The sequence below is a fragment of the Pyrgilauda ruficollis genome, unplaced genomic scaffold, assembly GCF_017590135.1.
Source record: "Pyrgilauda ruficollis isolate IOZ18807 unplaced genomic scaffold, ASM1759013v1 scaffold175, whole genome shotgun sequence".
In the NCBI taxonomy this organism is placed as follows: Eukaryota; Metazoa; Chordata; class Aves; order Passeriformes; family Passeridae; genus Pyrgilauda; species Pyrgilauda ruficollis.
Window position 1 is genome coordinate 574,617 of NW_024516431.1, and position 11,623 is coordinate 586,239.

The 11,623-nt window shown below is 52.8% G+C and overlaps 1 protein-coding gene across 4 annotated transcripts in view; it reads right to left on the minus strand.

Annotated features, from left to right (window-relative positions):
* Window positions 1-4,209, minus strand: part of HLX (H2.0 like homeobox) — a 13,316-nt gene extending 9,107 nt beyond the window's left edge. For 2 of the 4 annotated variants that reach the window (XM_041464220.1, XM_041464221.1), the window contains exons 1-3: window positions 3,082-3,684; window positions 2,341-2,520; window positions 1,685-1,869 (exon numbers count right to left, since the gene is read on the minus strand). In XM_041464220.1, coding sequence (XP_041320154.1) covers window positions 1,685-1,869; window positions 2,341-2,520; window positions 3,082-3,658 — 942 coding nt within the window. In that variant the 5' untranslated portion in view covers window positions 3,659-3,684. Of the gene's footprint in view, window positions 1-274; window positions 862-1,684; window positions 1,870-2,340; window positions 2,521-3,081 lie in introns of those variants that run through there. The other 2 variants (XM_041464218.1, XM_041464222.1) reach the window with 2 other exon arrangements.
* Between the last annotated feature and the right edge of the window lie 7,414 nt (window positions 4,210-11,623).

Here is an 11,623-nt window from a genome sequence, read left to right on the forward strand (position 1 = left end):
ATTTATATATTTTGTCAGTGCAGTATTTCTTGGCCGGATAATTCGAAGCAACAAGTTGCAACCAATGAGGACGTTGACAAAATACTTCACATTGTAAATTGGTTGGGGGGTGGGGCGGGGAAAGGTGGGGATTTCTGAGAGCGTTCTCGCAGTCCCTCGTTCGGATTTCCCTTGGAGAGAACGATGGGCGGGAAACGGAAAATTAAAATTAAAAAAAAAAAAAAAAAAAAAAAAAAAAAAAAAAAAAAAAAAAAACCCCCCCCCCAAAAAAAAGGGAAAAATCCCCGGTCTCCTGCGAGCAGCTCTGAGTGAAAGGCGGCCGCCTCACGCTCCGCCGCCGCGGGGCTGGGGCTCCCCCCTCCGCCTGCATACTCGGCCCCTCGCCCCGGGCCGGGCCGGGCCGGGCGTTGGCTACAGGCGGGAGCGGGCCGGGGCCGGTGCTGGGCCGGTCTTGCCGCTCCCCAGGGCGGGGGAAGGGAGATAAATTAGCCCACAGGTCCCGGGCTACCCCGACTATAGACCGCTCCGCGGCTCGGGGCTGGTGGCGGCGGGCGCGGGGGAAGGCAGGCCGGTGCTGCCGGAGGACTTGCCCAGCCCGGCGGCCGGCAGGCTCCGCTCGGCGCCCTCAGTCCGTTCCGTGTCGCTGGGGGCCATGTCGAGGGACTCAGCGTCGCTGCTGTCGCTGTCGCCGTCGCCGTCGGAGCGGCTGGGGCTGCGCTCGGGCTCCCCGGGGGCGGCGGGCGGCGCGCCGGCTCGCTGGGCCGCCGGCTCCGGCTCCGGCGGCGGCTCCTTGTCCTTCTGGGCCTGCGCTTCCTTGGAGTGCCGCCACTTCATCCGCCGGTTCTGGAACCACACCTTCACCTGCGGCCGCGCCGCCCTTAGACGGGCGACACGGCCCCACCGCGCCCAGCACTGCGCCCCTCGCAGCGCCCGGCCCCGACCCCTTCCACCAGGACCGGCAACGCGGGAAAATGAGGAGGCGCCGTCCTCCCCTCTCGCTGCCCACATCCTTACGCGACTAAAGGGATTTTTATTTTGTTTTTTCCTCCTTCTACTTTGTGTATTTAAATACCGCACACACCCCACCCCGTTTATTTGTTTGTTTGGATTTTTTTTTCCTCTTTCCTTCTACTTCTTCTTCCAGGAAACCAAATCTTGCTCAAGAAACCACAGCGTTATACAATTCTGTGCGCTGCGGGCCTCAATAGTGGAATCATTACAGAGTGGCGTTTAATGCTTCCGTTTGAGGAAATGTTTTCACTTCCTCAGAACGAAGGATTTCACAACGCAAGGAAAGATTTATCAAAAAAAAAAAAAAGAAAAATAAAATAAAAGGAAAAAAAGGGATATTAAGAATAGTGTTTTCGCTTCTACTTCCTTTCCCCTAAACTGCCTCCTACAGCAAATTGCACTCCAGTAAAGCGCACACTGATGGCTTGCCCTGGCTCCGCTCATCTCTCCGCCCGGCCTGCTCCTCGGTGGCCAACACAGAGGCGAAAATTCCGCACCGGGCTGGGGTACACCACGGAACCTGGGCGCAAGAGATGCTCGGGGCAAGGTGCAGCTCCTCAGACAGACTTCCCACTCATGATAAAGGCAGGGAAATCACCTTGAAACCTCACTGCCCTCTGGTATTCATCTAAACTGGAAGTAAGGTTTGAAATAAAACCGAAGCCGTTCTTACTTGAGCATCTGTCAGCCCCAGCATCGCCGCCAGTTGCTTCCTGTCTGGTTTGGTGACATACTTCTGGATTTCGAACCGTTTTTCTAAACCTTTCCTCTGCAGGTTGGAAAAAACAGCCCTGGACCAGGAGCGTTTCCTCTTGTACGTCTGGGGCAGCGTGTCCTTGGTTAGAACTGCGTACGGACCTGGGGAGGGGAAGAGAAAAGTGGGGGAAGAGAGGGGGAGATGGCGTTATTAATATGGCAGCCTGAAAGGGAGCCTTAAATCTATCTGAATAAGAGTTGGAGTGCGGTATGCAGGGAGGGCCCGGGCCAGCGTGGCCCTGCCTGCCCGATGGGTACGTGTCCTGTCAGCTTGTGCTGCCTCACGTGCGGGTGGAGCTGTGTGGAACCCGAATTTCTTCCTCTCCCACCTCCCCACTTCTTCTCTCTCGGCCCAGGTTATTCCTGTACTCGATGGGATGGTCCTCTAGATCAGGCCCTAGCTAGGCAGCTCTTCCTCCCCCCCACGCAGCTCACCTTTCGCCCAAAATCTGAACCTTGCTACACACACCCCGGCCTTGCAAAATTGCCTGGCGAGTCCCTCCAGGAGGAAGGGGGTTGCTCCAGGACGGAGGGTCCTGTGCCACGGGAGGGTCGAGGAGGGACGAGATGTACCTGGAAAAGTGTCTTGAAACTGGTGCTGCACTGAGCTCCTTGGGTTTGTGTTTAAGGGACCCAGGATAGCGGAGGCCTCGTTAATGGGGTCTAGAGACGCGAAGAACTGGCCGGCGGAAGGCTGCAAGTTGGGGAGATGAACCCCAGTTTGGCGGCTCGTAGTTAATAAGGAGGTCAGATCTGCGAGCACAGGAACAAGGAGAGCTCTGTTATACCGCGGTCAAGACCGACAACCCGGCATGACTCGGAGCGGGTGCCCGGTCGGAGGGGCTCCAAGCCGCCATCTCCCGCCCCCAAGGGCTCTCCTCGGAAGAGGCGGCCGTGCCCCGGCAGTGAGACAGCCTCCGACTTATTTACTCCCTTGGTCAGGATGTTTACAGGCCGCGAGGGGAGATGGAGTGCAGCGAAAGCCTTTAACACGGGCTGTCTTCTGGGAGGCAGAAATCCCCGGCCGTTCCGGGAAGTGAGGGACTCGTTACTTTCACGCTATCGCTATTTTCCCATGGGCACAAGCCCTGCGCCCCAGCTCTGCCGTGCGGTGGCCGGGACGGGGAGGAGGGCGTGGGGTGGAGGCTCAGTGAGAGCTGTTAGAAACTTTGATTTATAACGCGCTTTTTTAAAAATAATTATTTTCTAGCCTAGATCGAAAAGTTTTCAAATCGCGGGTGTAGTCTCTAATTACAGCACAAGTAACAGCATCGACAGCGTTAGCAGGGAAAGCAGACAAGCTAATTTCTCTACCTCTCAGCGTGTTGCCTTCCTTGACTTTGGGGTCAAACTCCGCCGATAAAATGCGGTCGATGCCGAATTTCAGGTCCTTGCTAGCGGGCGCCGGCGCCGAGCTGTGCGTGTGGCCGCCGGGCAGCCGGGCGGGGACCGGGGCGCCTCCGCCGCCCCCCGCCGCCGCCGCTGCCGCCGCCGTGGGGGACCGGTGCTGCGGGGGGCGGTGGTGGTGGGAGTGGTAGGCGGCGGAGACCGGCGAGAGGCGCGGCGGGAAGGCGGCGGCGGGGGCGTCGGGGGCCACGACAGGCGTGGGCCGGAGCGGCGAGGCCGTGGCGTGGAAGGGACCACCGTGGTGCACGGCTCCCAGCGCGGCCGGCATCCCGGTGCCGGGTCCCCCGGGCAGGCTGTCGGCGGCTCCGGCCGCCGCCTCGCCGCCGGCGTGAAGGATGTCGGCGATGCAGAAGGACGGCTTCTTCGCCGCCGCGGCGTCCAGCGGGAAGCAGCCGCCGGCCGCCGGCCCAGATGCAGAGCAATACGCCGCTGACCACAAACTGAAGTTGGAGGCGTAGAAAGGAGCCAGCCCGGCCGTGTACATCCTGCCCGAGGAGGGGATGTGCCGCTCCGCAGCTCAGCTCCCGGGTGTGTGCCACAGAGCTGCCCGCGGCCCCGGGCGCATGGGGAGAGATGGCGGGGCGAGAGGCGGCTGGTAGAGCACTTCTCGGAGGAGCAAAGAGGGAGCGCCAACCACCAAAAAATGCCGAAAATAAAACGAAAAAATGAACCCCGAAAATTAAAAAGTCCCCAGAACCCACGGTCAGACGAAGAAAGCGAGCGGGCGAGGAGCAGAGCGACGCAAACAAAACAAACCCAAACCAAACCCCCTTTCCTCGCACTGGGGGAAGAAAAAACATCCACCCCTCCACAAAACTTTCTCTGGCAGCGAGCAACCCTCGCTCCCTCCCCACGCCCAATCCGCGATCCGCGGGGCCGGGCATCACCGCCCGCCGACACGCCCACGCGGAGCCGGGGCCGGGTTCGGCCACCGCGCCCACAGCGCCCGCTCTGGGGCTCCGGACTCGCGATTCGGAGCGGTTTGCCCCACAAAGTACACCCCTACACACACCTATACCCCCTGAAATTGCGCTCTGGACTTTGAAAAACCACTTTTCCCCTTCCCGCCCCGCACCCCCCCCCCCAAAAAAAAAAAATTACAGCGCAAGGTCGCCGCGCTTGCTGCCGCCGCGATTTCCAAATGTTTGAAAGAAACGCGGGGGGAAATTCTTGGCTATTGGAAGCAAGCCTGTCCTCTTGGAAACGATTCTCAAGGAAATATGTTTCCTTCCCGGATAAATGAGCCTGGGATAGTCTGGAAGAGAAGCAGTCCATGCTGATGCATGCAATATATGCATTTACGAGAGCTCCCAGATATTCTGGGCCCAGGACACTTTGGGTCCTGCATTAGCAGAGATTAATTACCTGGTATTGTTTTGACGACAGTGTAATTTTGGGATAGATTTTTGTCAGGTTCTCCATCCCGGTGGCTCCATCTGCTTGCACACCAATTACACCTTAAAAATTACTTAAGAATTCCTCAAACCTTTGACGACAGAACTATCCCCACTTTTTCCAGTACACCAGAATCATATGTTATATTCACTGCAATGATTTAGGGAAAAATCTATGAAAGCATCTTTGGCACATTTTTTTTTCCCTCCTCTGTAACATCGTGCTTGTCCTGACCTGACTCTGAAAATCACCTCTTTCTTTATTTTTAGTTTTCGTACAAGTAAAGCAGTCGCTGTCGTTTTGAGCAGTCTGCCGGGTCGGACGATTGTAAGTTTGCTTTGATTTTGTTTCAGAAATATAATTTTTTTTTTTCCAAAGCATTTCCCAAATTCTGACGGGTTGGGGGAACCGCCAGAAAGGCGAACTGTTTTTCTTTCGCCAGGTATGAAGATGTAGCTTCTGTGGGAATATTGAAACCACCTGCGAGCGAGAGTGAACATGTTCCTTAGCCAATAACCGTGTGCTGTAACGGGTGAGGGTGAGGCTGGCTCCCCGGGAAAAGCCAGGCACCTCTTTGCTCTGGTTTGGTTCTTATTAACGAGACAAAACCGAAAAACGAAGACGGGCTGGCTTGCCAAGGTGTGTCCGAAACCCAAAGGCAGCGAAATAAAGTGTTGGTTATGTCTCAACTATTCCTGCCTCGACATCGGAAAGCCCCGTTTCCTTGCATCTCTCCCCCTTTCTCCCTCACGGCAGCTGACCCCAGCAACATCCTCTTGCTCTCAAACCGAATCGAACGACTTCGGTTCCACTCATGTTCCCACAGCTGGGCAGAGCCACCCCGCCAGCCCGCCCGGGGGACAGGCAACGAAGTGTGCCTTGGGCGCTGCATCCTGGGCGCAAACTGTCTCGTTAAATTATTGCTGCCATTACCACTGCTACCCCGGAGCATTGGACCGGCCTGTGGCTGCTCACCAGGCAGTCAAGGAGAAGAAAAAAAAAAAAACAAAAAAAAAAAAAAACAAAAAAAACCAAAAACAAAAAAAAAAAAACCAAAAAAAAACAAACAAAAAAAACCCACCACCAAACTCGGTGGGGTTTTTTGCTGCTTTTAGGGTTTTTTTGGTTTTTGGGTTTTTTTTTTTTGGTTTTGGGTTTGTTTGGTTTTTTTTTTTTTTTTCCTTGAAATTTCCCCTGGAGGGCTGGGGAGGGAGTAGGACAGAGGTAAATCAGCAAGGTTTGATGGAGTCAATACTCCCAGAGGAGGAAAGTTGAACACCTCACTTGTGTACCCTGCCTTTTTTTTTTTTTTTTTTCTTTTAGGAGGTGATTTCAAAACTCCTCTCGCCTCGCTGCCGTGCAGGGCCCGTGGATGAGCAGCACCGGGGGGACGGGCCCGTTTGCGGGCACGCCGGGTAGACCAGACCCGGGTACGGCCGCGGCTCCGCTGCCTCGGAGCCGCCGGTGACCGGGACCCCGTTGTCATCCCGCGGGCACTAAAATAACTCGAAAGGAAACGCTGAATGCCTCGCACTAAAACCCTTCATCCCCGGGCTGCGCCTCGGGAGGGAGAGGGAACCGGGGAGTCCTGGCCGCGGGGGCAGGTGCTTTCCCGGGGCTCGGCTGCGCTGTGCACTCTCGCATCCTTCGCGGCCGAAACCAGGAGCACCTGCCTCACTCCCCGACTTCCCCCTCTTCCTGGGGACAAAGGTGTCCTTTTTCTCCAAAGGCCTCCGCGGGCCTCCCTGTCTGCCCGCGGACGCGCAGGGCTGCGTGGCCGCGCTGCCAGGGGAGGCAGCGGCCCCTCCTCCCCGTGCAAGGAGGGAGAAGGCTGAAGGAAACGCGGGGCTCTTTGCAGTCCAGGTCATCTCCTGTTTTTTGAGAGGTTCCAACTCGGACTAAATGAGCGGATGTGCCTGCGAGGTTTGTCCCAAAATAGAAGCGGCTTTAGTATTTTAGGATACAGCAGAAATCCTTATTTCTTCCGGAGAAAAACTTCATAATGAGCGCGAGCACTTCCCTTTCAAATATTTGTGCAACTTTATCTCGACCAGCAAGTTGCTTTGGTGACGCAAATCCGCCCTTGTGTATTGCAACTACAAAAATAAATGCAAGGAAATCAATTCCCTTCTAGCAATGAAAACATAAATATACAGCTGCGACTTTCCCCTTTAATCTTGCTTTCCGAGGGACTCGAGAAAGAGGCGAATGAACTGTGCGGCAGAAGGGATGCTGCTTTTTTTTTATTATTATTATTTTTTTATTTTTAAGGAATGGAGTCTCGAAGGACTTTTTTTCTTCTCCCTTGAGGCCGACAAAGGAGGTGGGAAAAAAATTATTCGAGTCCCTACTCGAGGGCACGGAACCGGGAGCATCCCGGAAAGGGCCGGGCGCTGCCTGCGAGCGCCCCGCGGGTAAGGCCGGACAGCCCTTTCGGCCAAATGCCTGCCCCGTCCAGCTCCCCGGCGAGCTGCGGGCAGGTCGATCCCACGGATCCCGCCGGGATGCTGGCAGCCCGAGCTCCAGGCTTCCTCTCCCGAACGGTGCCCGGGTCTGACGCAGCCTGTTCACCCCACTGAGGGCTCGGGGCTCCCCGTCACTGCAGGCAGCGCTTGGCGGCCCAGCCGCGGGGGATGCGGAGCCAGATTTGCCCCTCCGAGCCGGCCCAGGATGCTGGCGGAGCGGCCTGCAGCCCTCCTTTTCCTCCCGTGGCCTGCGCCTTGCCTATTGGATTTTAGGCTTCTGTACATGCTCTGATTGTTCCTACGTTTGTATCTAGAAACGTATATGTGCGAGATGTATTAAAAAAAAAAAAAAAAAAAAAAAAAAAAAAAAAAAAAAAAAAAAAAGAAAAAGTTAAAATACCATTATATCTCTCTGGAAGAGTATTTGCAAAAACAAATATTTAATCCTCACGGGAAGCCCTCCAGAAAGAAGGTTCGCACCCCTGCCCCGGGCGTCCCGTGGAGCCGCCCTCCCGCCCCGCCCGCGCTGCGCAGCGCCGGGCACTCCCCAAAGCCCGTGCTCTGTCGCCACCTGCCGAGTCCCTGGGACGGGGCTTCCCCACCCTCCCAAAACCTCCCATTTCCAAATAACCCACTCCGGGGGCCGCGCGAGCAGCTGGCGACCGCGTTTGGGGAGCACCTCTCGCCGGACCCGCTCCGGGCTGGAGCTGCAAGATGGGCAGAGGTGCAGTGCAGGAGCCGGGGGGTTCCGGGGGCTGCCGCCCGTGCTTCTCCCGCACCTCCTCAGCATGCAGGAAGCGCTGCAGCAGGGCCGCCCCCCTGACGGTGGGCCGAGACCGCCGGCCGGGATCCGCCGCTGGAAGCGGCCGCAGCTTCCAGGGGCTGGAGGGGCTTCCCCCAGCTAAGCACAACTCTGAAAGGCTCAACAGCAGCGCAGGCAGGAACTGCCCAGAACCGCAAGCGAACTCAGAGACTGAGCTGGTCAAACCCTTGGCATTTCCTTTCCATTGTTTCACGCCTTATTTAGTTGAATACCTGTGTCAGTAAGTCACGACTAATGTTATGTCATCTACTGAGCAGCCGTGGAAGGCGTCTGAAAGCAGGCGGGATCTGGGTTTCCGTGCAGAAGGGCAGGATTTCAAGCCACCTGCGGGTGTATTTTAACTGCTGTTTGAATTCGAATCAGTGTGCTTTTGGAGGGCTGCGTCTGATCCTCCTCATCTGCAGCTTTGTAACAAGGAGAGGTTGGGGTGCACACCCAGGAATCCTAGATGGGAATTGAGTCCACAAGGCATGCTAAAATTGCTCTGAAGGAAGATTCCTCTGAAATGTCTATGTTATAGTTGTCTGAAAACTCCACAGGGTTTTCTGCATGTGAGCAATCCCAAGAACTGTCCATATGTTCCAGCAGAGTAGGTCCCATTGAACTGGTCCATATGTGAGAGTGGATCAAAGCCTGAAGCTCCCTGCTCCAGGGACAGCACACCAGCCACTGAGCTGGAGACTTGTTCTCACACTTGAACACTTGCATGATGTGGCTTTCAATTGCTGAAGCTGCTGTTTTCTGAGGAAACACATTAGAGCATGGGAAGCTGAGGGGTTTTACATAGTCCCCCAAATGCTTGTAATCCCTCAAGTCCCTTCCAAGAGGGATCTGAAAACACTGATTTATCTCTGCTCTTGAGTGCCTGGCTCAGAGATCTGGGATGTGGGAGGGCACTGCATCTTTCCACAGCCATGCACACAAAATAAAGGAATAATCTTTCATTTTTTTTTCTTTTTTTTTCTTCCTTTTTTTTTTTTTTTGTGTGTGTATGTGTGTGTGTGTGTGCATGTGAAAAGCTGCAAATTCATAAATCTTACAGAAGGGTCAGGGTAAGAAATACCAGCTGGAAAGAAGTGCCTTTTCACAGGCCCCAGGAAATAAGGCAGCATTCTGAGGACTAGCAGGATCAGAACCTTTCTTCTCCATGTTTCCTATGGGTTAGAGCAGGCAGGTTCTGTTCACTATGCTGACTTTTGTGAATTCAATTTTTAGACACCTGATGCTGTGCTGGGAGATGGGCACTGTGATCCTGCAATGCCGTGATGGTTTAAGCTGCTTGAAGTTACAAATGCCAGTCTGACATTCTCCCTGCATTCCAGCCTGCCTGTTCCTACCCCTGGGGATATCAAATTAACTCTGCCACTAAGAAAAGTTTAATACTGCCATAATACCCCAAACTAGCTGCTTTATCATGTGGCCAGCCAAGGTGAGGGTGCTGGGGGAAACACACATTTGGGGGACAAGCTGGCAGGACTGCTGTGACCTTCTTCTAGTCTGCTTAACCTCTCATCAGGTCACCCGTTAATTTAAGCGCTGTTTCTTGTAACTGCTTTCTGCAATCTAAAATGGGTCCTTCATGCATGGAGAGCCCCTGAGTTTGTTTTCCTCTCCATCAGCATCATATCATACACACCACCCAATCATCCTGATTTCATAGCTTACTCCATTTTCATGCTGCAGTCAGACCATATTCTGCTTGCAGGGGGACTTATCACAAGCTAGTTGCTATTTCCCAGGCCTCACTAACAGAGAGGTTTGCAGAGAGCTGGTGTGCAATTAACTGTGTGCTGGCTGATTAAAGGTGACAGGACATGCAGAAGTGCTGACCCCTGCTCTCATGTGCAACCGCCCATCAGGGAAGCATTTACTTGCACACACTGGATCGAGTTGGCACAGTGCACAGCGACTGAAAACAAGCACCACTGCATAAAATGAAGGTGATTTGACTCTCAATGAGAAAAGACCATCCACAGGTATTTCCTACATCTGACAGGAGAGTGTAACTACAGCTGTTTTCAGCTGAGACCCGAATAGGCAGCTCCTTAACTGAGACAAATTACTGCGGTTGAGGACAGGCTCAGGGTATCTCAGTGGATATTTAGATGCAAGTATAGATGAAAACTAATTTTTTTTTTTTTAAATTCCCATAGTGGATCATCATCTCTATGATTTTGTCAGAACAATCCCAGTCTATTTCCACAAAACCTGGCTGATGCCTTTGGCCCTTTGCTTCTCCAGCAGCAGTACATTAAAGTTACTGCACAAAAAAGCCATTCAGTATTGAAGAAGGAAATACTAATAACTGCCTAATAAAAGTCTTAGTAGGAAACAGTTTCCTCCTTCTTGCCAACAGCGGTCAAAAATATGGGGAAGCTAGAAATAAAGATATCAGAATGCAGACACATAAAAGGCAAAATCAACCCCATAAGAAAGGCAAGTTTCTAGAAGAAAATTACTCTGTAAAACTCATCTGGATTTGAGAATAGTTATTGTTTTTCTTCTGCCCCTCCTTTCATGTTCAAAGTGGATTTAAATGCAGTAGGTACATATCAGCCCAACTTTAAAACCAGCTCTTTCCTTGCTGTTAGTATATATAAAACACCAGGAAAATAATGTCATCAAGGCTCTTACAAAAAGTCCCATTTTAACCTTTTTTAGCCCAAGGAAGATGTTTCCTCATGGATGCCAAATGGGAGTGCCAGCCAGAGGAGTTTTATGGGCCCATAAACAAGCGTGCCAGACTTCAGCATGTATATAGCACCCTCCAGAGCTGCTTCCCTCACTGGAACTGAATCTGCTCTAAATAAAGTCCAGCCATTGCTTGGACAGCTCAAAGATTCCCTGTGCCAGGCTCCACCAGGTCTTGGAAGATCCAGGTCACCTCCATGTGAGACACCCAGGAGAGTGGGCAGATGCTCTGGCAGCTGAGCAGGATGGTGCAAGGTACCCCCTTCCCAGCTGTGGGTCTGGGATGCTGCCTACAGCAATAGCCGCTCCTCCACGCCTTCAGCAAATGGAAACAAAACCAGAAGAGGCACAGTCAACACCGCAATGCAGCACACAGGGGAAGTAATTTCCTACTGACACCTCTAACACATCATTTTATATCTCGGTGCCTGGGATCTGGTTACCTTTATCTTAGCCAAAAGACTGTAGCAGTCATAAAAGGTATTTTGCTTTTATATCTTCTAAAAAATTTTATCATGAGATTTTGATTATCTGTCCTGTAGCAATGAATTCCAAAGTCTCATTATCTCCCATGTCTGCCTTCACTGTCCTGTCCTTAATTTATTTTCCTGATTTCTCAGCTCCTTGAGGCATCCATTCATCTTGGAATTGTGAAATGGAGAGAAAAAAGGCAAAGCTGACCAGTTTTTCATTTAATTTGTCACAGTGTCTAACCCAAATGTTTACTCTTGCCCCCCAGATGTATAAACTCCTTTCTAAGCCAAGACATTCTCATTTTCCCAGCTAAGCAATCTATTTCATTTTGGGGCCACATTGAATGGTAATATGAACCCCAACACGTTTCAGGTCTCAGCCTAACTTTGCAAGGAATAAAGACATTGGAGGTGGTCCCATTACTGCAATCTTTCTCAAAGTCTAATGAAGCAGCACCCTCTAGTGCAAGTTAACAATAAAACTCTTTAATCACAACAGCCCTCCGGGGTCACATTCGGTCTGGGTGCATGGCCACTGGAACTGCTGGGAGTGAGCTCAGCCACAAGGCTTTACTCTTCTCTCTGAAACTTTCTCAGATTTC